Source organism: Clupea harengus, chromosome 11, assembly GCF_900700415.2.
Source record: "Clupea harengus chromosome 11, Ch_v2.0.2, whole genome shotgun sequence".
In the NCBI taxonomy this organism is placed as follows: domain Eukaryota; kingdom Metazoa; phylum Chordata; class Actinopteri; order Clupeiformes; family Clupeidae; genus Clupea; species Clupea harengus.
Genome location: NC_045162.1, coordinates 19971458 through 19998460, shown reverse-complemented (window position 1 = coordinate 19998460; position 27003 = coordinate 19971458). Strand labels below are relative to the sequence as shown.

General features: G+C 44.4%; 1 protein-coding gene across 3 annotated transcripts; it reads right to left on the bottom strand.

The window, feature by feature from the left end:
- Positions 1-461: 461 nt before the first annotated feature.
- fbxl4 (F-box and leucine-rich repeat protein 4) lies at positions 462-12432 on the bottom strand. 3 transcript variants are annotated; one of them, XM_031576453.2, is made up of 9 exons: positions 12285-12431; positions 11670-12003; positions 10262-11046; positions 6927-7260; positions 5184-5428; positions 4283-4496; positions 2585-2656; positions 1511-1823; positions 462-697 (listed from the first exon to the last, which is right to left on the bottom strand). In XM_031576453.2, the coding sequence occupies exons 3-9, from the start codon at positions 10780-10782 to the stop codon at positions 534-536; spliced, it is 1863 nt and encodes a 620-aa protein (XP_031432313.1). In that variant the 5' UTR covers positions 10783-11046; positions 11670-12003; positions 12285-12431; the 3' UTR covers positions 462-533. The 3 variants fall into 3 exon arrangements, with proteins under 3 accessions (XP_031432313.1, XP_031432311.1, XP_012680002.2); XM_031576451.2 differs by having other exon boundaries at positions 11670-12432; XM_012824548.3 differs by lacking the exon at positions 11670-12003.
- Positions 12433-27003: the final 14571 nt, after the last annotated feature.

Genomic DNA, 27003 nt, shown 5'->3' with positions numbered 1-27003 from the left:
AAACCCTGAGATTTAGATTTCCGCCGAGGTGAGCCTCGGGTTTCTGCACAGACGTTGCAGAGGAGATTGCGCCCCCGCCGGCTTTAGGAAGGGCACCTCACGGACAATGGAAGATGCCCAGGTGAGATGCCAACGTCTAAAAATCTGTGGTCGGGCGTCAAAGCCAGCTGTCTTTGACTCCATCAGAAGAACCTTCTGGAACCGTTGTAGCCAGCGACGTTCCGCGCGCGCTTCCCAGCCGGCTCAACAGCTAAAGCAACACCCACTTTATTCCCTCTTCCAGACACGTGTCGCACACACATATGTGCTTCGTAGCTGCTGATGTCCATTTACTTTGGCCTGTGCAGCATGTCTCTGTGTGTATGTGTGTCAATAGAGCTGGTGTGTGTGTGTGTGTGTGTGTTTTAATAAATCTTGTATGTGTGTGTGTGTGTGTGTGTGTGTTTGTGTGTGTGTGTGTGTGTGTATGTGTGTGTGTGAATGCGAGTGTGTGTATGTGTGTGTGTGTGTGTGTGTGTGTGTGTGGCACAGCGTCACTGTGTAAAGCTCTTCTTGATGGCCACATTGGGAAACAGAGTAGAGAGCTCTTGGACGGCTCGAGTGTCGATTTGTGAACAGAAGGACACGTCCACCAGCTTTAGCTCTGGACATGATTGGAGGAGCTTCTTCAGGGAGGCGGGGCTCACCATCCGTGTGCCTGTCAATCAAATAGATATTAACTCACTGAGCCTTTTACTAATAGCATTTGTTGTCTTTAGTTGACATGGCAAATCTTTTCATCTGTGTATACACATACACGCAAACGCAAACGCACACACACACACACACACACACACACACACACCACCAACCCAGTTTGTCTATGTGCTTTTACAAAATGCACACACATTCACATACAGTACTGTGCAAAAGTTTTAGGCATGTCTGAAACAATGCAGCAAAGTGATGATGCTTTCAACATGAATAGTTTTTATTTATCAATAAGCAACATGCAAAGCTCAGCAAACCGAAAATACCTAAATCAATTTATAAATTATAAATAAAGAATGTTTGGAAATCTAAATATGATATTTCCTCTTGATACAGAATGCAGAAAACAGGAAATAACGGTGTTAAGAAAAATGCTAAAAAAACACACACACACACACACACACACACACACACGCACGCACACACACACACACACACACGCACACACACACACACACCCACACACACACATCCACACACACGCACACACACACACACCCACACACACACAGACCTCCAGTGTGTCCTCATGCTGCGCTCACACAGTTTTACACACAAAAACATGAAAACAAAAACAAAAGCAAACACACACACTCTTGCTTTCTCTCACCCAGTATGTCAACATGCTGCACACACACACACACACACACACACACACACACACACACACACACACACACACACACACACACACACACACACACACACACACACACACACACACACACACACACACACACACACTTTTGCCCTCCCTCACCCAGTATGTCGACATGATGCAGTCGGGGGCAGCAGGCGGCCAGTTCGTCGAGGTCGGAGTCGCAGACGGTGCGGTTGGCAGTGAGGAAGAGCTTGCGCAGGCGGGGCAGGCAGCGGGCCATGTGCTGGAAGCATCCGGAGCTGCTCTGCAGCGTGGAGCACCAGCCCAGGTCCAGCTCCTCCAGCAGGCGGCAGCCCGACGCCAGCTCCGCCAGGCCCCGCTCCGTCAGGCTCCCGCACCGCCACAGGTCCAGGGAGCGCAGGCGGCGGCACCGCACCGACAGCATGCTCGCCACCACGTCATAGTCCTGGATCTGAGGAACACACACACAGTGGATAAAGTTAGACACAGACAGCCTGCTCACCACCACAGCATAGTCCTGGATCTAAAGGACACACACACAAACACACACACACACACACACACACACACACACACACACTCACAGAGGACAGGCTTATATACACACATCAGGGATGAGGGATCCACACATCTGTAAGAGTTTCACAGAGCATAAACACCTGTACTATGCTTGCATGCTTGCTTACAACATAAACTGAACATGACACGCAAAGTGGGGCAACAAATCACACTATATATATATAACACCTTTATCACATTTAGATCTCTATATAACATCTTTATATCACCTAGATCTCTATACAACACCTTTATCACATCTAGATCTCTATATAACACCTTTATCACACCTAGATCTCTATGTATAACACCTTTATCACACCTAGATCTCTATATAACACCTGTATAACACCTAGATCTCCCTACATAATTACTTTATAAAACCTAGATCACCATATATAGCACCTTTATAAAACCTAGATCTCTATATATAATACCTTTATAATACTAGATCTCTATATACTACTAGATTCCCTATAGCTCTGTAAACTACTCTACTCTACTCTACTCTACTCTACTCTACTCTACTCTACTCTACTCAGTTCTTCTCTGCTCAGTTCTACTCTTCTTCCCTCTGTTCTACTCTCTCTAATGTATTCTCCTGAGCTCTGTGGGGTCATGAGGAGGGCAATCAGAAGGCCACGCTCAGCTCACCCGGACACAGCTGCCCAGGTTGAGGTTCTGAAGCTCAGCGCAGAAGGTCAGGATGCTCAGCAAGGCTGTTTGCTGCAGGAGACACACAGAGACCAATAAGGAGAGGAAATGTGTGTGCGTGCTGTGCGTGAGAGTGTGTGTGTGTGCGAGAGCGAGAAAGAGAGTGAGAGAGAACATAAGAAAGTAACAAAGTGAATACAGAGAAAGAAATACAGAGAGAGAGAGGAAAATGGAGTAAACTGAGTTAGAAAATAATGCCATATCACCCTTACGTCATAAAACACAGAAAAAAAACATGTCATAAATCAATGGTCTGTTTACAGTAAATCTAGACCCTGGAATGTTTCTCTTCTTTTTAATGAAAGGTGCATATCAAAGATATCAACAGATTAAGCCGCGTCACCCGATCCTGCAGAAAGCCTGCAAGAGCGGACGTGTCAAAATAGAACTATTAACTAACTCCACGCTCTGGCACCCAACACTGGCACAGCCAGCAGTGATGGAGCCTGGTCATGTTACCACACATGAATACCTGGACTCCGATTCCTGCCACAGAACCCGCATGGAACAGAGGGGGGGAGGGGGGAGTGAGACTAGGAAAGGGAGAGTGAGACACATTAAGAGCGATGGGGGAGGAGAAACGGTGTGTGTGTGTGTGTGTGTGTGATAGAGAGAGAGAGAGATAGAGGGAGGGAGAGAGAGAGAAGAAACAGAGATGAGATTTCAGAGATACACTAGTTCAGTGTGTGAATGTGGTCAGCTCTGGGCTGCTTCAGTCACATCTCTCTGCTATCAGCTGAGATTATGAAACATGAGCTGACAGTGTGTGTGTGTGTGTGTGTGTGTGTGTGTGTGTGTGTGTGTGTGTGTGTATGTGTGTGTGTGTGTGTGTGTGTGTGTGTGTTACAGAAGCAGAGGGGGAGGGAGAGAGTGTGTGTGTGTGTGTGTGTTACAGAAGCAGAGAGGGAGGGAGAGAGTGTGTGTGTAAGGTATCCTACCCATACCGCCTCTCACTTTTCAAGAAAATTAAGGGGAGAAAAATAACAAAGGCAGAAAAATATGATCATGATGACAGCTGGATGACAGCTGAGTCTGAGGGGTAGGTGTGATGGCACCAAACACACACACATATACTGTCTGAGCTATCCATGACCGCAAACAACCACAGCCAGACCCAAGCCACACACAGATGCTGACTCATCAAAACAAAAACGCAGAGATGTAACCAAAGGGCACAGGAAAAACACATACACACACAAACACACTGATTTGTGCTGCAGGCCTGAGCTCGCAAAGCCCTGTCTTACCAGGTCCTCTCCGTCTTAGCCTGTGAGAAAGTGGAGGAGGCGACAACAACCTGAGATGCCAATCAAACAGGGCGAGTGTCATGAGTCATCTCTTCTGGCAGTAACGAGGAGCGCAAGCACTGGTCTTTATTTGGGACCTGCAGAATTACTTTAGACAGGCACTCAAACTCACCACATCATGTCTGTGGCTAGTGCAGGCAAGACAGCAAGGGGACAGAGCAATGAGGAAACTTGGCACAGTGGACCTGGACACACATATGCACACACACACGTACACGTGCACACACACACACACACACACACACACACACACACACAGCGCAGGCTATTGAGTTTGTGTGTGGGTTTGTGTGTGTGTGTGTGTGTGTGTGTACCCCGTCCCCCTCTTCACCTCTATTTTGGTGCGGTAGAGCACCAGCCGGCGCAGGCTGCTGAGCTTGGCTATGTGGCTGAAGGCCTGGGGCTGCAGGCGGTCACAGGAGGCCAGGTTGAGCTGCTGGAGGCGCGGGCAGGTCTGGGAGATCACCTCCATGCTCGCCTCGTTCAGAAAGTGACAACACGACAGCTCCAGACTCACCAGGCTCGAGCCGCACACCTTTAGGAAACTACAGACAGGAGGAGGACACGAAAGGAAAAGGAGAGGAGAAAATGAGATGAGAGAAGGAAACTCAGGACAGGAAAAGATTTATGGAGTTAGAATAGTTTCAAAATTCACAAATAAATGGCACGCGATTCACAAACGAATTTTGTGATTCAGAAATAAATGTCACGCGATTCACGAATGCATTTCCTGATTCACATATAAATGTCCCACGATTCACACTGTTCTATTTATTGACAGACTAATGAACCCCTCATTATTTGTCCGCATAACCGGACAATGCACAGATGTAACGCAGTGTGGTCACATTCAATCATACCCTCAGATATAGGTTTATATGATTGGCTGATTGAAGAGACATCTGATAGGCTGCAGAGAATGTCCTTTTGAAAAGAATGCATTTGTGAATCAAGCTGTGTCAAGAAAGTGTCAAAAATCCACAAATAAACACTGGGATGTTCACAAATGGCAAGACATTATATATGAATCAGGAAATACATTTGTGAATTGCATGACATTTATTTGTGAATTTTGAAACTATTCTAACTCCATACAGATACAGTAAGAAAGAAGGAAAGAAAAGATTTGAAAAGACCAGTGGAGACAGTGTGAGAGAGTCTGTGCCTGTGCCTGAGAGTCTGTGCCTGTGTGTGTGTGTGTGTGTGTGTGTGTGTGTGTGTGTATGGCTGACCTGCAGAAGCCTGTGGAGGTGATGGCTCCTCGGTTGCCGGTCCAGGACATGTTGAGGCGCTGCAGCAGGGCGCAGCGGGGCTGCAGGTGCACCAGCGAGGCGTCGGTGAGCGTGGCCCAGTACGGCTGCAGGCTCAGCTGCAGGTACTGGAGCGGGTCAGCGCAGTGCTGCTGCAGGAGCTTACAGCTCTGAGCCAGGCGGCACAGGTCCGGCAGAGTCAGGTGACTCACAATCAGCTGGATCAGCTGCAGGGAGAGGGGGGAGAGGGAGAGAGAGAGAGATAGAGAGAGAGAGAGAGAGAGAGAGAGATTATCATCTCTGCTGTTATATTATCTACATTATTATACGTTTCTCAATTATTATACTGTATATATTATGGACATCGACATCGACAACAATAGGATTCTTGTCATATCAATATAGAACTGAAATTGAGAGAGAAAGGAAAAGGACGAGATTGAGAGACAGACACAAAGATAGAGAGAGAGAGAGAGAGAGAGAGGGAGAGATAGAGGGAGTGAGAGAGAGAGGGAGTGAGATAGGGAGAGGGAGAGAGGGAGGGACAGAGAGAGAGGGAGAGAGAGAGGAAGAGGTAGAGAGGGAGGGAGAGGGAGTGAGAGAGGGACAGACAGAGAGAGGGAGAGAGAGAGGGGGAGGGAGGGAGGAAGAGGGAGGGAGTGAGAGAGAGAGGGAGGGAGGGAGGGAGGACATAAAGAAAGAGAAAGAGCGAAAAAGAAAAACATGCTGTGTGGAGTTGTCCATCTTGGAAGAACACATCAGCGTTCCAGAAAATCCTGTGGCCACTGTGCTAGTGTTTTTGCTTTCTTGTTTTCGTGTGTGTGTGTGTGTGTGTGTGTGTGTGTGTATGTAATTGTGGGACTGCGGGAAGAACAAACAATAGACTGTGTGTTTGTCTAAATATCAGCTGGCAGATAATGGCCGTATTGCATTACAGACACACGCGCACTTAGAGACGCGTACACCAACACGTGTACATACACATACACACACACACACACACACACACACAATGACAGACGCTTGGACAACAGATCTGAGGATTAGAGTCATAAGCCGAGCCAAACAGGGTATCAAACTATGATAAAGTTTCACCTTTAATGACTCCAAAATGACTGTAAGAGGCCAATTGTAAGCATACAGGTCAGAGCATGAAACCTCTGAATAGGTGCCCTGGATTCCTCATTCTGTCGGTCAGGGTTTGAGTTGGGCCTGTTATATTTCTCTGTGTGTAGGGTGGGGCGGTGTGTATGTGTGTTGTCTGCACTTGTGACGCTGTTTTTTTTTTTTTGTGTATGGTGCAGATTTATTTGGTTCAAATCGGTGTGTGCAGATCTGTTCCATGTCTCATGTTGAGTCTGCCACAAGTGTGTGTTTGTGCATAACTCACCTCGGAGGACAGTTTGTCAAAGTAGCCATTGCCTGTATTGTGCTTGTTGAGTGCATATGTGTGTGTGTGTGTGTATGTGTCTGTGTGTGTAACCCCTGACCTCATAGGGCAGCTTGTTGAAGTAGGAATTGGCCGTGTTGTGCTTGTTGTGTGTGTGTGTGTGTGTGTGTGTGTGTGTATCTGCGTGTGTGGTGCATGTGTGTATAACCCTTCATCTCATTGGGCAGCTAGTTGAAGTAGCCATTGCCCGTGTTGTGCTTGTTGAGTGTATAAGTGTGTGTGTGTGTTGTGTGTGTGTGTGTGTGTGTGCCGTTCTCAAATCTATAACCCCTCACCTCGTACGGCAGCTTGTCGAAGTATCCGTTTCCTGTGTAGTGCTTGCCATCTCCGGCCAGCGGGTGGCGCTGACTGCTGATGACCACCTCGTCCTCGCCGTCGCTCAGGTCGTTCATGTCGATGAGGGGCATCTTGTAGAGGGCCAGCATGGGCCGCTCCCTCACCCCGCGCAGGATGACTGCGTCCAGCTCCGTGTAGTAGTCCATCAAGCTGCTATTCACCTCCACCCGCAGCAGGTTGGTGGGGAAGCTCAGCTGACGAATCGTCGGGGAAAACTGGCGAGACTGGTGGGTGGGGGCCTTACTGGGCTCCCCTGACCACAGAACCTCCCATCTGCATGAATGGATGGATGGATGAAGAACAGACGTAGCAACGTCAATGCACTGTTCTTTAGTCCTATTTTATATTTCAGAGGCACTACAGTAGTTTGGTCTAAACCCAGTCAACGGCTAACTAGCTAACAGTCAACAGATTTTTCGTACACTAACAAACAGCACAGTTGTCTCTGATGAAAGCTAGGTAGGTTGGGAAGTGATGTATTTCAAGCTATTTATTTGGCTTGGACGTGCTGTAAAAGTTGTTATACTTCCAAGGGTTTTCCAACCTGCAGCACAAAACCTGAGTCTGAGCGTCTGATGGGAATAACAAGTGTGTTAATCTCTTGTTCACATTACAATAGATCAATAAAAATAATTTAGCAACATAATAGAAACTAGCCACCTACACAATAATACCTTAAAGATGTTAAGAATCTACATAACGTTGCTTAAAATGTCCTTTAATATGTAGTTAGTAATGACTAGAGGTGGGAGAAACAAATCAATACAGTGTAGTATCGTAGTATTTTTTCGGTATAACATTATATCGATACAGTGCGCCCAAAGTATTGCAATATTTATATACTTAATATTATCATTTAAATTTTATTTCGTTACATACGTATACGTTAACATTGATAACATTGTTTCTGAGGTCCACAAGATGGTACAAGACCTCATTCTTCTCTTGCGTCACAGCAGAAATCGGAAAGGAAGTCAGAGGCAAGAAACAAATGTATCAAGCCAAGATGCAGAGACCCCCAGTATATGATCCGTAATATATGGAATAAATCGCAATGTATCACAGAATCGGATAGTAATACTTATTGTATCGTAAAATGTAAAGTCATGGCCCAAATATCATGATAGTTTCCTATCGTTGCCTGGCAATTCCCACTCCTTAGTAATTACTAATACCGTGACAACAGACTATTATTACATGGTGACTAATGCTAACTCTAAACCTCATCCTAACCACTGGTAAAAAGTATAAACCAAAGGGCTCCCAGTTTGGTTTTCTCTATGAGGCCCTGATAAGAAAGGCTAAAGCAGGGGTCTCATTTTTTTGATCTGTTGGCTTGCCTATCACAATACTGTAGATACTTTTGTGTGTGGCAAATTTACCATGTGTGATCAGTGGTACAATTGGTGGTACAACGAGTATTCTATCGATTAGTTCCGCGATTATTCGAGTAATCGGATAAAAAGTACTTAAACGAAGCCTCGAGGCAAACAATTTGCCTCGAACATTTTTTGTAATCGAATTATTCGAGTTACTTGAGTAATCGTTTCAGCCCTAAGTGGGATAATGTCTTCATAGACAACTACATCTATATTTGTCCTTCATACATGCACATTTCAAAGCAAATGCTGTACTGCACCACTTTTGTTTAGTTGGTAAGAAGGCTGCAAACAAACAAAACAAAGTAGAAAACTGAATAAAGTTTCAGCAAAAATCTGAATTATTTTATAAAATAAATGTATTTATAATAAATATATTTTAAGTGTATAATTCCATTTGTCTGTCAAAATACAGTATCTTTCCATGAATAGTGATCTAAAATTAATAGTTTACTGATATGCTGATCATTGATAGTGCATTGTCTGTTGTTATTCCTCAGAGCGACTCCCATGACAGAGCAGCATGCTCAATTGCGTCACACAGTTGCTCAAAAACATCCTTAGTTGTGGTACGGCCTTGCATTGTTTTTACACAAAGTAATTCCTCTGTCACTTCAAACTAGTTGTTCACACCGCGGTAAGATAACTTAAAATCTTTGAGGGTAGCATCGATGCTGACTTGAAGCTGCCTATTACCCATAAATCTGTGCGCCAGCTGCCTCCGGCAACTGCAAATTGTAAACTCCGCTGACGGGCGTGTTTTTTATGTAAATGTACATTTTAAGGCGTTTTCTCGCTTAGATTTTTCAAAAGTTAGAAAAGAAATAGACACTGTACTATCCGATAACACCGTTATTGTAACCAGCAATCCCTCACATTAAATGAATGGACTACTTGCGGAATGATATAAAAGGTGTTAATTAGAAACGCAAAACCCATTGCCAATGGCAGCGGTAAACGTTGAAGTGGCCCTATTCAAAGCAATGGAACTTTTTGCAACATTCTGAGGAGCCGGCGGGCCAGATGAAATCGCTTAGCGGGCCGGAGTTTGAGACCCCTGGGCTAAAGTATGCTCTAAAATAAGCAGCTTCTTACAGAGGGAAACTGCCAACAGCACAAACACTTCATTCCTTTCTATTACCTGCTTATAATAACCTAAAAATAGAAAAGTCCACTGTTATACAATGAAGCACATAGCAAAAAATTACTTAATATTCAGGGACATAACTTCAAATACCAAATATTTGTCACGCAAACACAGCTTTCAGAGGTAGAAGATGAGGGAGCATACTGATAATGGTTACACAGTTCGATTGCTCTTGAACTGGTTGGCTACTCCCCCATACTGGTTGTGGTCACATACTGATAATGTGATTTGTCTTTTGAACTTTGAATACCCTCAACACTGAGAATAAAATAAAAATAGTGAATACTGTCAAGTCACGTGACTAGCAATGTCAATCCTCCTGATCTATTTCCAGTCTGTAGGCCATAGTAATTCAAGCTATGGATTGTGGGCCATAGTAATTCAAGATATGAATTATGGGTACTGTAGTCATTAAGGTTCATGGCATTATCTTTGCACATTTGTTTATCAGTATACTCTTTCACTAATATAATCAATGTTCATATTTATATTTTCTCTCACGTCTTTTCTAACAAGACACACAATCGGCAGGCACAGACACAAGCTGCTTTGGGAGTTTAATAACAACTAATGATTAAATGGCAAACCTCAAGAGTCTTGATTCAATCAGAAAGTTATCTTCAACTGGCTGACAAAAAAAGATAATGTCACTCTTAAACAAACCACCAATATAAACAAACAACCAGGAGTCTTAACAGACTTTTCATCACAGGCCTGACCCCTGGACCTCAGTCATGATCTCACATACCGGACCTCACTGGGCGGGTTCTGGGAGAACGGGTTGAGCGAGCAGGCCAGGATCTGCACCACTGCCCCTGGGTGGTAGGTCTCCAGCACCTCCACGGCCGTGGGGTATACGGGCTCCTCGAAGGCCAGCTCCAGGTAGTCCTTGCTGTGGAAGGATCTGGGAGTGCGCCGGTACGGGGGTGCCGCGCTGGGGCAGTGCTCCCACCAGCGCCCATACGTCCTGAACACGGCCGTCTGTGTGAAGTCACCCGAGCTTGGGTAGACATTGGGCGCCCCTGCCAGGTTCCACATGGTATACGACATGCTGTTCTCACTGCCATAGTGTGAGCTGAAGTCCACCACCTCTTTGGCGTACTGCTCCAGCTCACCGCCGCCGCTACTGCCCCCTGCCGGACCGGAGGCTCTCTGCGCAAGCTCCACGGCCCTCCGGCTGCCCAGCGCCTCGCTCCGGGAACCACTCCTACAGCGGCGCCGCAGACAGATGTAGTAGAACATGCTCAGCAGGGTTAGCATAGGGAACATGGACTGAGAGAGCGCCAAGAGGGGGGAAAAGCCAGTCAGGCCAAGTCACAAGGCAGGGTCAGGAACAGACCACCAGATCCAGCTCCACCACCTACCTCCACCCACTCCCTCTCCACCTCCACCTCCACTCTCCTGCTTGACCACTCCCACCAATAGTGCTACTGTGTCGGGGATTATGTTGCAGTTACAGAGGCAGCTGAGAGTGAGGGGGTCTCGGTGGTGCTGTACACAGCGCAAGCTCACAGACCGAGCCGCATGCACAACCTGTGGGTTTCAGAGGAACAGAGAAACACAGACACGCACGCGCACACACACACATACCCAACACACATGCATAAACAAAGAGAGTGAGAGTCAGCTGATACAATCTATAAGGTTCACAGAGTAGTCAGTAATACATGGAACAATGCAGGTCACTGCACATTTTAGGTGAGGTCAAAATCATTCACTCCAATTGTGTTTTTGACTTTTCTGACTCACTCCACAATGTTTGTTGTTAAGCATTGGGACAAAATCAGCTAAAAATGCAGAACGTGTTCTGATGCAGAGATATTCCCTCCATCAGTAACTGCACATTAAAACCAGTCAGAAGAAGAAGAAGCAGTAGGTAAATGGTTTTGGTTAGGTTTGCCCCAATGCAAAACTTCAACGTGAAACTGTTAAACAGTCAGTCATAATTGAGAAATAACACTAAATGCGCTGTTTTAGTACTTGAAAGACATGGATTCGATGCTTTAGTTTAATCAATACCAGATTTACATAGTGTAACTGACATATCAAGATTGTATTACACATGTAATACTTTTAACAGTCCAGGAACATAACAACAAAACCCCAATAATCCTAATAATAACTTGTAAGTTAATGCCTGAATATCTAATACTGACCTTTACGAACTGTCAGTGCTGCCTTGAGAACAATACAAGAGACCTTTAAAAACAGGAAATGGGACTGGGGTAGCTGATGTTTAAGGTAGCATTAGCTCGTCCTCTGTTCACTTGAACAAATGTCAGAATTCTGATCGAAATGAGATTAGAAATACTAATGACAGGCTAATGATTTGCAATCCAGTTTCACTGTCGTCGTATCGAAGCGCTGACGTTGATTCGAGGTAGTAGACAACTGCCGTTTTGCTAGCTTGATAGCAAGGTTAGCTTGATGCATGGATGGGGAAGCGTTAATGTACTTTCAGTCTGCACAACATCTGGAAGTTCGTGTGTCCTGAAAATGTCAGGAACCACTAAACTCAAATACAATTTACATGACAGAATAATCTTTATCTGACACACAGTATGTTGTCAACAAATGAAGAAAAGAGTAATCGTCTTTAACGTAGGTTCAAGCTAGCCCACAGTAGTTAACCCTAGCATTGGACTGGACAGCTAACATAAAACATTGATAAGGTGGTGGTCGTCTGGGTGGGCGTTCGAGATCCAATGACCAAGCCACACAGTCTCAATCACTTAGTTTAACAGGTATATACAACTAGCACGGGGACTTACGTTGGACCAAAATACCCATTCATCACACGGCGATTCCGTTATGGTTCCACTTTTACCTTAACGTAACATATGGACCTGACCAAAGACAAGCTAGCTAGCTAATGTTGATATCCTCATTTTCAGAAGTCTGTTTACCTCTGGTGTATCAACATCCGGTAACATACGGTCAAATGGAACTCTGGGTAATGTAGTCATTGTCGGTTGCCATTTTTAAGAGCGTTTTTTCATCGCCTCTACTTAACTCAAACTCACCCTTAAGTTAACGCTGTTTTCAGGCCAAAATAGTTGGAAAGGAGTGACAAATTGTGGAATCGGATTGTTTGTTCTTGTTTTCAGAGCAGACCTCACTTCAACAGACGGAATAATAGGCTAATAATAAGGTCCAGAGGCTGTATTAGTTGCCAGAGAGTAGACTACTCTTTGGAAAGAAAATATGAAACTTTTTAGGGATTTTTTTTTTCAAATACTCCATCCAAAAATATTTTGTATCATATTGACATACACCAGTGAACATTTCAACATATTCAAACATTTATCATATAGGCCTGTATATCAGTAGCTACAGAAAGAAAGAGAGATAGAACGAGAGAGAGGATATAAGACAAACATTCATACAGTGGTGATAAACTGCATGAATATATCAGAGCCTTTCCATTCCTCTCTGGCTTTCAGGAGGAGCACAGACCCGTCACGGCATGCATGGTTGGTATTGTTTGATATGCTGAATAAAACATTTATCAATCTGGCTCGGTTGAGAATGCAGCATTGTGACATTTACTCTGGCGTAAATGGGCACGCTCCCGGGCGACCTGCCCTCCCTGCCCCCGGAGCGCCGCTCGGGGTGGCCAGCTATACCGCACCGAGGGCTGTCCGTCAGGCTCGGTGGCCGCCGCTCCGTAATGAAGATGGAAACAGATGCACGGGAGCCGCGCCTTGGCTGGCATTTGCATCCGTGAATGACTTGTCCAGCCACTTTGTCTCTCCTGTGGATCTGGGCTCCATTGTCAACACAAAGAGCAGCGGGGTCTCCACGGAGCCCTACCCCAGCCAATCACAAGCCCAGCTGTCAGGAGGGGCTAGCTTGTGCATACGACCAGAGGAGATAATTACCTCTGCATAACAGAGCTTTGTTTGGATGCCTTTCTTTCACTACAATTGACATACACAGCTCTTTTCTTCACAGAATGAATGACTAATATTTGTAGACAACCAATGAGGTTTTCTGTTGTTGTGTCTGTGAATAGAGGTGTATTTCAGAACTGAAAAGCTCCAATGAAAATGACTTAATGTTTGGTCTTATGAGAATAAAATGAACCAAAACAACAAGGATGCCATATTTTGTGCACAGTCTTATTAGCTCATTCAAGCATTTGATAACATTAAAAAGCAGTGAAGGCTGGTCACCCTCTTGAAAGACTCAAATACTATGCAGATGCAATGCCTTGTCTGCAGCTGAAGAAGCTTAGATTGTGTTCTTGGAGGACATTTGGCTAAGAGGGCAGCAGAGGCGAAACCGGAGATCAATGAGACGCAGAGATAACGAGAGAGACTGATGGTGCGAGGCCAGTTGGGTGTGAGCATGGCCAGCTCTATGATTGACAGCTCCAGCGTCTGTCAACTCCTCCAGGCATTGCTACCGAGGCTCCTGTCTGTGGCTGTCCTCTATTCCACTTCACTGTGCCCACACATATGCACAGACGCAGACACAGAAACATACACACACACACACACACACGGAGAGAGAGAAACACACATACAGACACAAACACACAGAGAGAGAGAAAGAGAGAGCGAGAGCGAGAGCGAGAGAGAGAGAGAGAGAGAGTTTCAGATTCACTCAGGATTGCAGATAATATCATGTGCAGAGTTAAATATTTTAGATGGTTCATTTCAGTTGTCAATTAAAATAAAATTATGGTGAAGATCCAAATTGTCCTTGGAGTCGTTACAAAGCCTAGGATTTGTTGTGCACATGTATTTTTAGCAGGAACCATTTATGAACAGAAGTAATACTCTTCTTCACATACACCACACAATGGCATTCTACAGCACAGACTCAATCTGAGATGCAGTGTTAAAATAGTACTGTAAAACACACACACACACACACACACACACACACACACACACACACACACACACACAAACAAACACAAACACCTGTAAACACACAAACAAACACAAACACATGTGCATAAACAAAGCTGTCTGTGTTTATTGTAAAGCACCTCAGGGAAGTACTGTTGATGTATTTCTTGAAGTACTTTAGTCTATGCCACCGCACTTTGTTCAACTCTTAATGTATATATTTATATATTTTTGGGCTGTTCCTACTGTTTTTGGATAGTTGTAGTATTGTTATGTCATATGTTGTTGTTGTGTTATATGTTGTCCCTCGTCACAACAACAGGAGAAGCACTAAAAATGTCGTTGTATAAATACAATGACAATAAAGGCTTTTCTATCTATCTATTTCTAAACACCTGTGAACATACAAACAGACATGAGCCTTTGGCCATCATAAGGGATGCACACTCACACATCACATGCAAAAAAGATAAAAGGTGTACATGACATGCATACACACACAGACCACCCCTTCCCCTCAACACACACACAGTCTACAGTACACATCATTGCAATAGTAATTCCACAGATTCACATTCACCAGTTTTTTGCCCGGTAAAATTCCATCAATTGTAACCTAGCTGTTATAGTAATAGTGCCCATACAAAGCATTAAATGCATTCCTTAATCAGGATGTTTGTGTTTTTACCAAAAACAAAAAAATCAATAACGGAAGAATATCTTACTGCATAGCCTGTTTCACTGACTAATGTGGGTCACAAAATCCAACCGCTTACTCCCAGTAGACAGCGTGGGGAGAATCTTTTTTTTATCCAATCACATTTCATTCTCCGTGAGGTCTCAGTCTGAGCTTTGCCTTTCAAAGCCTTCTCTGCATCCTCAGTAGCAATGAATAGAACATCTATTGTTTGTTCTATTTCAATTTGTTTCTATTTCTACGTTTTGCTGATGTTGACAAACTATTTATAGATTTATCACTTCTGGTAGTGTCATTGCTTAAATAATAATCTTGTTTTGTCGCGGGCTATAACTTGCAGCACAGATCTTTATGTTATGAAAGAAATATGGTTTGCAATAAGGAATGCAATAAATATGGTGTCTAACTAGCAAAAGTAAACAATGCATTTCTATGGTCGTTTTCATCTCAGAATGATTGAAAAGTGTCCTTTAAAAATCATGGTTAATTTTATCCCCAGCTACACTTTAGTAGCCAAGTGCGCTGTTGACGTATGAACCCAGAGTCAACACAGCGTCTACACTTATATGCCTATGTAGCCGAAGCAGTCAAATTTGTAGGCTAGAAGCTGTATGCGTGTGAATAAAATAAATTCAATGTAAAACTCAAAACCTGTGAAGCCTAATGTAACAGAGTATTTTTTTATCATAAATGTACTCAAGTAAGAGTGAAAAGTATTCTGCATAAAACTACTTTATTTGAGGAAAAAAAAAGACTAACATGTAATGGAGTAAACAAAATGTGTTGCTACCCACCTCTGGTTAGGTCCAATTGACATCTAATTAATAGTTCATCGATGATTAACTGACAGTTCAATCTACAATAGACTGTGCAAATAAAGTGCTCCTCTAGCATTTCAATATGTAAACCACTACTGTTGGATGCAATGATATGTCAATATCTTTGCAATAATTACACTTGTAATGTGTTCCATTTGTGACTCATGAGATTGTAATCTAAGACAGTCAAGATATATTTTGTGAGAAACATCCTTAACAAACTCTAGCCTGGTTTGGCATACACAATAAGCATGATTCAATAAGTATGTTCTTTTCTTGTTTATTGTATTTGATACCACCAAGTCCCACTGCTCAAACGTCACAAAGCACTTATGTCTGAACTATGATTATTTTGACCTTTTTCTGACTCCACTTGTGTTTGCTGATACCTCTCTGCTATCCCCACATCCCAAGATATCAAGGTGACAAGATGACTAGAAGACATTGGATTTCCTTCAACACCAAGAACCAAACAAAGCCTTAATTGTCTGATATTATCAAGACCCACCCCATCTTAAAGTACAATCACCTCCTATTGACTACACTCCTTTTTTTTTTTTAAACTATTCATAATTCATGTCTGAATTTCTTCCATCAGGATGATATTTGATTACTTCACATATCTCGCTAGCGAGTTCATTTCCTAAAGGTTGATGAGGCTCGCCATCCAAAGAGAAATTTAAATATTTCATGTTGATTACCAAAGTTCTCGTGCCTTTTGTCTAAATGACAGAATCTGCAAATATAATTAGCATGACCAGAAAGGCAGTGAGATAGCGGCGGAGCTATCCTCCTCTCCCTATTGTTTTCCGGCATTTGTCCTTCAGCTGAATTTCACAGCCAAAGAGTTTAATTGGTTTCGGAAAAATCTGAGGCAAGGAAGTCATAACCTTGATCTTTTCCCTCGTTAGATGCATATCGGTTGGAGGAACCTGCAAATTCAACTCCTGGCCAGGCAGGAAGAATAAACAGCTAACAGCATGTTACCTTCTCCATGCTTGTTTCTTTTTACAATTTAATAATTCATCATGTTTTGAAGGGAGGAATTGACCCCACAGTCTAAAACTTTTAAACCCAACAAATATGTCCTCACTTCATTAAAGACCTCAACATTTACTTGTATTTTTAGGGTTAGTGGACTGATGCTATTTGTATACACACACTGCTCATCTGCATTTAAATATCCTTATACGCAATTAATGCAACGTTGAAGGAGATTCATTTATTCTCTTGGCTAGTTTGTATGTCTGTTTACCTTCTTTACATTTGATGTATGTATGTATATAGAATACAGAATACTTGCATAGTTACATTATACATTACAATTCCTCCAACTACTGTGATCTGAGGAATGAGTGCTAAACAAGTGGGATTTCAAACTTCCAATGTACTGTTGTCACTGCCAATAACCACTCCAAACAAGATACAGCATATATACAGCCCCATATAGGCCAACACTTCTTCAAGTTCATTACCTTAGATAACTGCGCTATCACTATTAACACATAGCCCAAAGCAATGGGATTTATACTTCATGCAGTGATAATGAATGCAGAGGTGCGACATTTAAGCAGCACACACACACACACACACACACACACATATGCAAATATAGTCACACACTGATGAAAGAGGGAGAGAAAGATGCAGACAGGGATCCAGCCCAGGCCAACACACACATTATTAAACCTGACAGAAAAGATGTCACACCAGATGCATTTCTAAAGACAAGAGGAAGAGGAAGTGTAGTCATTTGTCATGCACATGTGTTGCACGATTCTTTACATTTCCCAATGTCTGCCTCCTCCAAGCACTATGTGAGCAGGTGAAGTTGAGCAGGAATCACCCACTCACAAGCGATCAGGACAGGCACAGTACCCTTATAGCTGGTCTTATTTTGAATTCCTGAGGCTGAAATAGCTCCGCACATCACCTGCGGGGAAAAGGTAAAATATTAGCTTAAGCTGGAACTGCCACCACCCTCCCTCCCTCCCTCCCTACCTCTCCCCTTTCTCCCTCTCTCCACCTCCATTTTGGTACACCGAGGCCTTTTGTGTTTGTGCCAGCTTCCGCAACTCAAGGTTTATCTCGCCTGCCCGATTCCCTGTTGGCACGAAGGTCAACCCCCTGTGCCCTTCACGCTTGCAGGCTCCCATTCATGCGCTCCGCATTGTTCCTGTTCTGCGGGTTCCTGCTATCTCCAAACCAGCTCTCTCGGGTGATCATAATACTCTCTGTGCCAAGGCTTTTACTCCTCTCCTCAAGGTCTACGAAATCGTTCTAAGCGCCTCGCACTCTCTCACAACAGAGGCTCAACGTGCGCGATCAAAACTGCCAGGCAGGTTTCCCCTTTCAAGAGCTTGGTGTTAAACCAAGGTGCTACTTAACACATCTTAACATGTGTACAGAGAAGCGCAACTGTCTTTGACAGGAGCTACAAATTGAGGGGTTGAGTGAAATGATGGTGCACACTTTCTTTTGAAATGTCTCTTTGCTGGAAAGGTTTAAAAGGTATAACAGATTGCCCCGGATTGACTCGATTGAAAGCGAGATGCCGCGTTACCATTCAGGACAGACGTCGGGATGAAACTTTTCTGCTCATTCCTGTTGATTTCCATTTGCTGTGTGTTTGATCCAAATGATTCGGGGGCTAATTCAAATTCACACCAAACTGTTCTGCTTCACCGCCCCGCTGCTGTGGACAGCACCCCCCGCCTAACACACATACACACACACACACACACACACACACAAACACACACACACACACACACACACACACACACACACACACATACACACAGAGAGAGACAGAAAGGAATTGAGAGAGAGAGAGAGACAGAGAGGGAGAAAGAAAGAAAGAAAGAAAGAAAGAGAAGGAGAGAGTGCACACACATGCACCATCACACTTATGCACCTATACACACATACCGCCCACACACACTACCCAAACCATTCCCTCTCCCCATTCCCATCTCAACTGCCTTCTGTGGAATTTATTCAAATATTTTGACATTTTCGCCTCCCCTCTCTTCCTGGGCCGAAATGATTTGTGACAGATGGGGAAGGGCTCTGTCTGACGAGCTTCCTCCAACACCACCACAGGCACTTCCCCTCTCCTCTCCTCTCCTCTCCTCTCCTCTCCTCTCCTCTCCCCTCCTCTCCTTTCCTCTCCTTTCCTCTTCTCTCCTCTCCTCTCCTCTCCTCTCCTCTCCTCTCCTGTCCTGTCCTCTCCTCTCCTCTCCTCTCCTCTCCTTTCCTCTCCTTTCCTCTCCTCTCCTCTCCTCTCCTCTCCTCTCCTCTCCTCTCCTCTCCTCTCCTCTCCTGTCCTGTCCTCTCCTCTCCTCTCCTCTCCTCTCCTTTCCTCTCCTTTCCTCTCCTTTCCTCTTCTCTCCTCTTCTCTCCTCTCCTCTCCTCTCCTCTCCTCTCCTGTCCTCTCCTCTCCTCTCCCCTCCTCTCATCTCCCCTCCTCTCCTTTCCTCTTCTCTCCTCTCCTCTCCTCTCTTGTCCTCTCCTCTCTTCTCCCCTCCTCTCCTCTCCTCTCCTCTCTTCTCCCATCCTCTCCCACCTGTCCGCTTTAGGAAAAAACCTTTGTCTTCCAATTTCACTGAGCAGGACTCCTTTCCTTCCTTTCATGTGAGAAGCCGACAGCTTTTGCCCCATACTCCTCATGTTACAGCAACTTCTGTGGTAAACAATGGAAAGCGAGGCGTGGGTGAGGAAATGGAGATCCCAGAGGCCGGCAGACACGCGAAGATGTCTCCAGAGACTCACATCCTTATGGTCAGTCTGGTCCAGTCATGGTTCAGGTCTAACAGAACAGATGGATACAGGAGACTTAAGGAGATGTAAGGAACATGGAGGCGTGGGGAGGCGTGGGGAGACTTGTTGTCCTCCAACACTGAATAGTTACACATATCATAACCCACATTATCAACTGGTTTGATTTCTTAAAGGAGTTAAAAGTGTCTGCTACATGTAAATGTAAAATGAAGCTCTAAATCTCGTGTGAAATCATCCTCTGTTCTTGTGAGAGACCAAGCCGTGGTCCCCCATGACTACCAAACAAGAGAGAACACTTCCATTTATGTACGAAGCATTACAACAACACTGGGGCCACCATTTTATTTGCATTTCTTTTTGAGTGCAATAAACACACACCATACAATTCAGGGATCATTACCTGTTATGATTTGTACTATAAACCTTAATTCAGCACATTTAAATGTGACTTCCTCTTCCTATTTGAGGTGATGAAATACTGAAAACAAATGAGATGCTAAAAGGAGGCCATTGTCAGTCATGAATCACATGAGCCATGGCGAGCGGGACAGAGAATACAGTGGCCTGACAACGGAGCCGGCCTGTGAATAATGTTTGTCATTAACACGAGGGGGGCAGCTTTTCTGTCTGCGTCTGTCCCTGGTCACTTTGCTCCGCGCTGATAGAAAAACACGTTGCCTCAGCATGAAGGTTGCCATCAATCAAGCAAACGGAAGGGCTCAGCAGCGGGCGGAAGAGTCGCTCATATCCCAGACTACTGCGTTTACAGTGTCTAAACATGGCCTCTCCCTCTCTATCTCTCTCTCTCTCTCTCTCTCCCTCTCTCTCTCTCTCTCTCTCTCACTCTCTCTCTCTCTCTCTCCCTTTCTATCCTTTTCTCTTGGCAGCCCATGTTATTTCTTTCAGTGTTCTGGATCATGACCAGTCAGGACTTAATCAATCACTGATTGCTGATGCTAGACTAGACTGCAGGGTTGTGTTCCTGTCCCTGTATATACCATCAAGACAAAACTGGGAGATGAGGGGACCAAACTCTATATGAAACAACATTCATCACCGCAGGTAGCAGCACTTTGGGCTGCTTCTTTGAATGAGGTGTATGTGTGTGTGTGTGTGTGAGAGAGAGAGAAAGAGAGAAAGAGAGAGAGAGAGAGAGAGAGAGTGTTTATATGTGTGGAGTGTGTTTGGGTTTGTGTGTGTGTGCGTGTGTGTGTGTATGTGTTTGCACTTCAATGTTTGTATGTGAGTGTGAGTGTGAGTGTGTGTGCCTGTGTATGTGCGCCCAACTGTGTTTCTATGTCCCAGCTGATAGGATAGGAGATGGCACACACACACATACAGAGCATCAATCAAAGGTGCGGACGGTAAATAAGAAACACGGGGCGGGCCAGCCTGAGTGGCCGTGATAACAGGATATTTCTGGTCAACAAGGACTCAGCTCAGGGCACTCCATCACCACTCAATCTCCTCCACCATCTTTCTCTCTCTCTCTCTCTCTCTCTCTCTCTCTCTCTCTCTCTCTCTTCCTTTCTCTCTCCTTCTCACCCGCTCTCTCTCACTCCTTCCTGTCCCCTTCTCCTCCCTCTCTTTCTCTATTTTCTTTCTCTCCTTCGCCCCCCCACCCCCCCAATCCTATATCCTCCTCTTATTTAGTTTGAGCCACTTCAATACCTATGTCAGCAAACACAACTATCCCATGTTCCCGTGAGCTGACTCGGTATAGTTTCACAGGTGCCGCTGCTGACTCGGGACCAGATCCCAGATCAGGCACAGATGCGCCCGAGAGTCAAGTACTCTTTGGGTTTGCTCTCCTGAAAATAACTGGGCATTTCCCCTAATAATGCTAAAGTTACATTAAAGGCACATCAAGCAAAACAACTCCTTACTGCTGCTTTAAACAGTAATGGATTAGAGGTATATGTGGTGGTATGTGGCACAGCTATGGCTACTATTGACGTATTGTGAAGTGTACTTTAAGGTACAGTCCGCAATTCTGTTTCGGTTTTGCGAAAGGTTGTTGACATTTGAGCTCAAAAGCAACAAAATTATACTCCTACCTTCTGTGTTGATTGGCTGGGATTGCTTAAGTCTCGGGCCGACTATGTTTGTTTCTGATTTACAGAGCCAAGACTGTTTACGAACACCAGAATTGTTTTGAGTGCAAACACTGAACGGACGGCTAGGGGAACATGAGGAGCATTTAGCTGAATTTGACAAAAAGTGTATGGGATTACAATTTCTAACTGTACCTTTAACAACATAAAGCTGTGATTTATTAAGACGTACAGTACATGAACACCTGAAGCTAGGATACAATGTTAAAACTAATGGGATTGATAATGGCATTGAGTTATGGCCATCATTCCACTGTATAACTCAATACTTTACAATGAGGCGTTCTAATAAATATGCTATAAATGCTTCATTTAATCACTTTCTATCCAATCCCAGTGAGTGGATGCTGTGGGTACTTTGTTCAGTGATCATATGTGCGTAAACTGTGTGGACATACTCTCTGGAAAGTCTTTACTCTCTGAGTATTTGCTGGTTAGTACCACGGGGCCTCCTCCAGGTATGTAAAGACTCAGCTGCTGTCACAGAGCAGCGGTTGGTGTTGTGAGTGTGAAATCACACACACAGTTTATCACTGTCACCTTAATGAAGGAGGAGCTATGAAATCAGAGTGGATTAGCTCTTATGAAGGATTGCGCCGCGGTGCTCAGACGGGCAATGCCTCAGAATGACAAATCAGTGGCAAGCCGGCCCGGCCCGGCTGATTGATTCCTTTTGCCGAGAACCCTAATAGATTTAGTCCTCACCGTGCAATTGGCACTCATTAACCTCACAGCATTTTCATATGAGAATGTATTGCAGTCATTTTCGAGCTCCTCTCAAAGGCAATTCAGATGATGATAAATTCCTCTTTCACACTGCAGGCAGGTCACAAAGTAGAACTACACTGCATCTCTGATAGGGGTAGAGACTTACATTTGTACATTACCAGCTGTATGTAGAGTGAGAATGTACATTAATAAACTGTATTTTAGTGTACAGGCCACAGTATTTAAAGAGGACGTATTTTCCGTTTTTTTCCCTTTCCTTTAGTGTGTTATATAGCTTTTTGTGCATGTACACGGTCTGCAGAGTTACAAAGCCCAAAGTACACACCAGAGGGAGTAACTTTTTCCCACAGAAACCTTTTTCTCAGCAACGCCTCATTGGAATTCTAGCCATTTTCTCTTGTTACGAGATGGCGCAATCTCGTAACACAATCCTTATTTCCCGCCTAGCTGACCAAGCAGCGGTGTATGAATGGGTAGAAGTCTGAGGCATTTGTATGTAAAGCGCTCTTAGAAGCGCTGTATAAAGGCAGTCCATTCACCATTTACTTATGGTCGCCACCATCAAAGGAGCATGTATGTGGTGTGAGTATGTAGTCTCAACTGGTGCTTCCTTTGTTTAGAGGGCTCATCATCTCCATTTGTTTATCATCTCTCACTCTCTATTTCTTCACCTTCCTCTCCGTCTCTCTATCCTTTTTTCTTAAGCTTATCAATGTGTTCCTCTCATCATAGTATTTTCTTGCTCTGTAGATACACTACATGTAGTACGAGTTGTGTGTGAGGTTTGCCTCGCAGGGCTATTGAACAGCGAGCAAACAGGTATGAACACTACATGGATGTGGACACATATTTACCATTTTGTGAACACAAAGGGTGATGAACACGTGATATTCTGTATTTGATGTCCACATACAGTATGTCAATTAACGAATGTCACATATGTATAGGTTATTTTTGTGGATCCTACATAATAATTTTGCAGCTCTCTTTCCATCTCTCTATCATAAATATGAAAATATTACCCTAAAAGAGTTTGATAGACACGGCACAGGTGCTTTTGGCCTTAGCCTTGGTAAGTTAACAGGCATGATAGCTCCTATCTTTAAAATAATTACCAGATAACATCAGAGGAGAATGACAGGTGTGATATCCAGATGAGCTCACACGATAGGGACATTTGATTTTCAAATACATATTTAGACCTCTGAATGCAGAGGAAACTCTCTGCCAATGAGTGAAGCCCTCGTTGCTGCCACTGGTTCCCAGCCTCCCGAGACATCCCGGCTTTTTACTGGCCTGCCATATTTCATGGTGATGGTGCAAATTGAATAGGTCGCCATGGAGACCTCGGCGCGAGGGGTAAGTGGAGCGGAGCAGGTTTGATCTGAGGCGAGAGTCCGGAACTGAGGGGATGCAACACTTTGACTGAGTGCGCAGTGCACCCATCTCAAGTGCAAAACACACAGACGCACACAGACGCACACACACACTCTCTCTCTCCGCTCCGTCTCCAAAAGCCCCGAATTCAATTACTCACTCCTTGCGAACCAAGCTCGCGGCCCTGGGGAAGCGACAGAGCCGCCATTTAAAAGTATGATTAGCTAATAAACCAATAACATTTTGACTCCCTCTTAATGGTCCAGTAGATTAGAAAATTTAGATTACATTCAACTGCCTGTAGATAATCATTAAAACAGCTCAAACTAGAGGGAAACAATAGGTTATTAAGAGAGTAATGAAGTGCGCCACCGTTAGCGCTCCTTGACTGCATCTCTGCTGGGACAGCGCTTTGCTTTGCGCTTATCCTACAGCTAAGCCGCCCCAGTGTCTCGTTCGCGCCATACCACATATTTAATTAGATTAATGATTTTTTTTTTGACGGGCTCTCGAAGGGGCTGGTTTCGCTCTTCGCAGTGACAGCATGGCAGCGGTTGATATATTAAAGGGGCGGCGTGATGAGCTCCAGGCAAACCTGTGCGCTCTCACAGGACAGAGGTGAGAGGTTTGACAAGCACGGTGCAACCTGTGTGTGCGCCGTTGGATCAAATTAAAGACGGGTAAAATGCAAATAAATATCCCAACATTTGTTTTGTGAATAAACATCTGAAAAACAAAAGTTTTGTGAGTTTCAGCAATTAATTGACTTCAGGTTTAAGAGTTCGTCAGAGTTTGTCTCTCAGCCAAGTTTTGCATCTGCAAGAACAAATGCGTGTTGTTCTCTGGGCTTGTGTAGGGGTGTCTGAACTGAACTGCGTGGCTCAGTCCTGGCAGCCTGTACAAAAAAAGAGTATTCATTCAAACCACTGAGGTGTATGTATCAGAGGAGCTGTGCTGCCGTGGTTTACAGATATTTTAATGATGCTATAATTTGGAAGATTCTGTCTTCAAGAACTGTCACAAGCCAAAAAAGAATTGGAGGCCCCAAGAATGGCAAACATGAACACTATCCGTGAGTCCATATCTCTGAAATAATCTGCAAACCACTGGCACCTGCTGTAAATGTCTGATCATGGTGTGTGTATGTTGGTGATGGTGGTGGTGGTGGTGGGGCATCTGTGCCTGACTTATATACAACATTAACTAGTGTGTGTGTGTTTGTGTCTGCATACGTGTGTATGTGTCAACAGTACTCTTATATTGATATTGCTTTGCATGTTAAACGGACGGACAGAGAGTGGTGTTCTGAATGAGAGTACCTTTGGCCATGCCACCAACATACCTAGGCAGTACTTAGCCTTCCTGAGTGAAAATAATTTACATGTCTATCACGTGTTCATCAAGACTGTAGGTATGTACAAAATAATCAACAATGATAATATACAATACATGATATGAAAGACCTCTAGAATTTAGTGATGTTGGACACGAATACGTTTCCAAGCTGCACCAAAGTCGAACAGTAAATAACAACAACACTTGATGAAGGTGTTGGCCTTCAGAAAGAAAGAGGTAAAAAAAGAGAGACCCCTTTGTTCTCTCTCTCTTATTTTTTTTTTTTTTTTACATCTGCACTTCCAAAGCAGGAAGGGGATTGTGTAAAATCTGTGTAACATCACAGCTGTATCAAAGCTTCATTGATGGCGCATTAGTGTGCCGTCAAAAGCTCTATCGTGTGCTCATCAGCATAGAATCAAAGCGGCATCGGTGCCCGCCACTTGTTTAATGTGACAAAGCCCGTGATTGACTGCGCAGAGGCTGATATGGCGCACATTTCAACGAGGTCACATTAAGCCCGTCTCACAAAGCCATCAAGTAATTCAATTAATATTTTGAATACGGTTTGAAATTGAGTGGGCTTTTTATTTTTGGCTTTTGTGCGGCTAAGATTAAGAATCCTTCCAGAAATGCAAATTTTGGAATGAGACCAGACATGATGTTATGCTGCCCTCTAGGGACTATGAGCTGACATGCTTCTGTTTGGGAATTCAGGTGCACTGGTTTTGAGACTCAAAGGCAAAGTCAACAGATTGAAGTACCTTCGACACTGTTGGCCTCCCTAAATTGACTATGAGAAAGATTTGTATTCTTCTCTCCTACATGTAATACTACTACCTTTGGTCTTGAAATAAAAAAAGTTAAAAATAGTTTTGGCTGTGTACACAAGGCCTCACAGTGAAGAAAAGTATTCCGAACCAGATACTCACTTCCCTCTTCGCAAACAAGGAAGGAAAAGCAAAGCAAAGAAAAAGGAATAGAAAACAGGCAGACACACATGCTCTCTGGCTGCATGATGTGTTTGTGTTTGTAAACAGATAAATAATTGAGCCTCCTTCCCATCCACTGTGGTTGCAGGGTGAGTGAGAGAGTGAGTGAGGAGGAGGGGAAGAGGCGGAGGTGGAGAGAGAGACAGATGGCCTCGCAGAGATAGTCGAAAACACAGGGCCCTGGGAGCACACTGACGGGGGGAGGGGGCTTCTGTATTGTTCCGCCCGCAAGGGGCCTAGCTGTCAGCTGGAGTGCAACGCGGCTCCCCACCACCACCACCACCACCACCACACACACACACATACACACACATCCCTTAGCCCCCCAAAAGAGCCAGGGTCTTACCGTGTCAGTGTCCCCATGCCATTGTCTCCAGGATTTTTAATTTCTCCAAACGCAATCAAGTGTGACGCCAACTGTTTACATACCGTGTCTGCCGCAGTCACCAAAAACAGAAAGAGGAGGAGAGAGAGAGAGAGAGAGAAAGAGAGAGCGAGGGAGAGAGAGCGGGAGAGAGAGAGGGAGAGAGAGTGTAGTAAAGCGTTCAAGGATCTCGGCAAAAATAATCCACCGTAATGCCGTGGAGTTTAAAGAGGCTTTGCCAATATCCCCCCTGTCTTGGGAAGAGCGAGTGGGGAGATAAAGTGAGAAACGAGGGAAAACGAGAGAAGAGGGGAGAAAAAGAAAGCAGTTAAATTCCTCCCTGTGCTTCGCTGGGATTGCTAATGATTGTTTTTAAAGCACAACAATTGAGGTATTAGGGACATAAGCGGCTGAAGATAACA

Excerpts from the sequence above, each read along its gene's own strand:
- fbxl4 (XM_031576451.2), bottom strand. The coding sequence starts at position 10,782 with ATGTTCCCTATGCTAACCCTGCTGAGCATGTTCTACTACATCTGTCTG. Across the intron at positions 5,429-6,926 it reads TCGACAAGCTGCCGTACGAG|CTGATCCAGCTGATTGTGAG; the intron begins GTGAGGGGTTAT and ends CTCTCCCTGCAG. Across the intron at positions 2,657-4,282 it reads TCTACCGCACCAAAATAGAG|CAAACAGCCTTGCTGAGCAT; the intron begins GTGAAGAGGGGG and ends TGTCTCCTGCAG.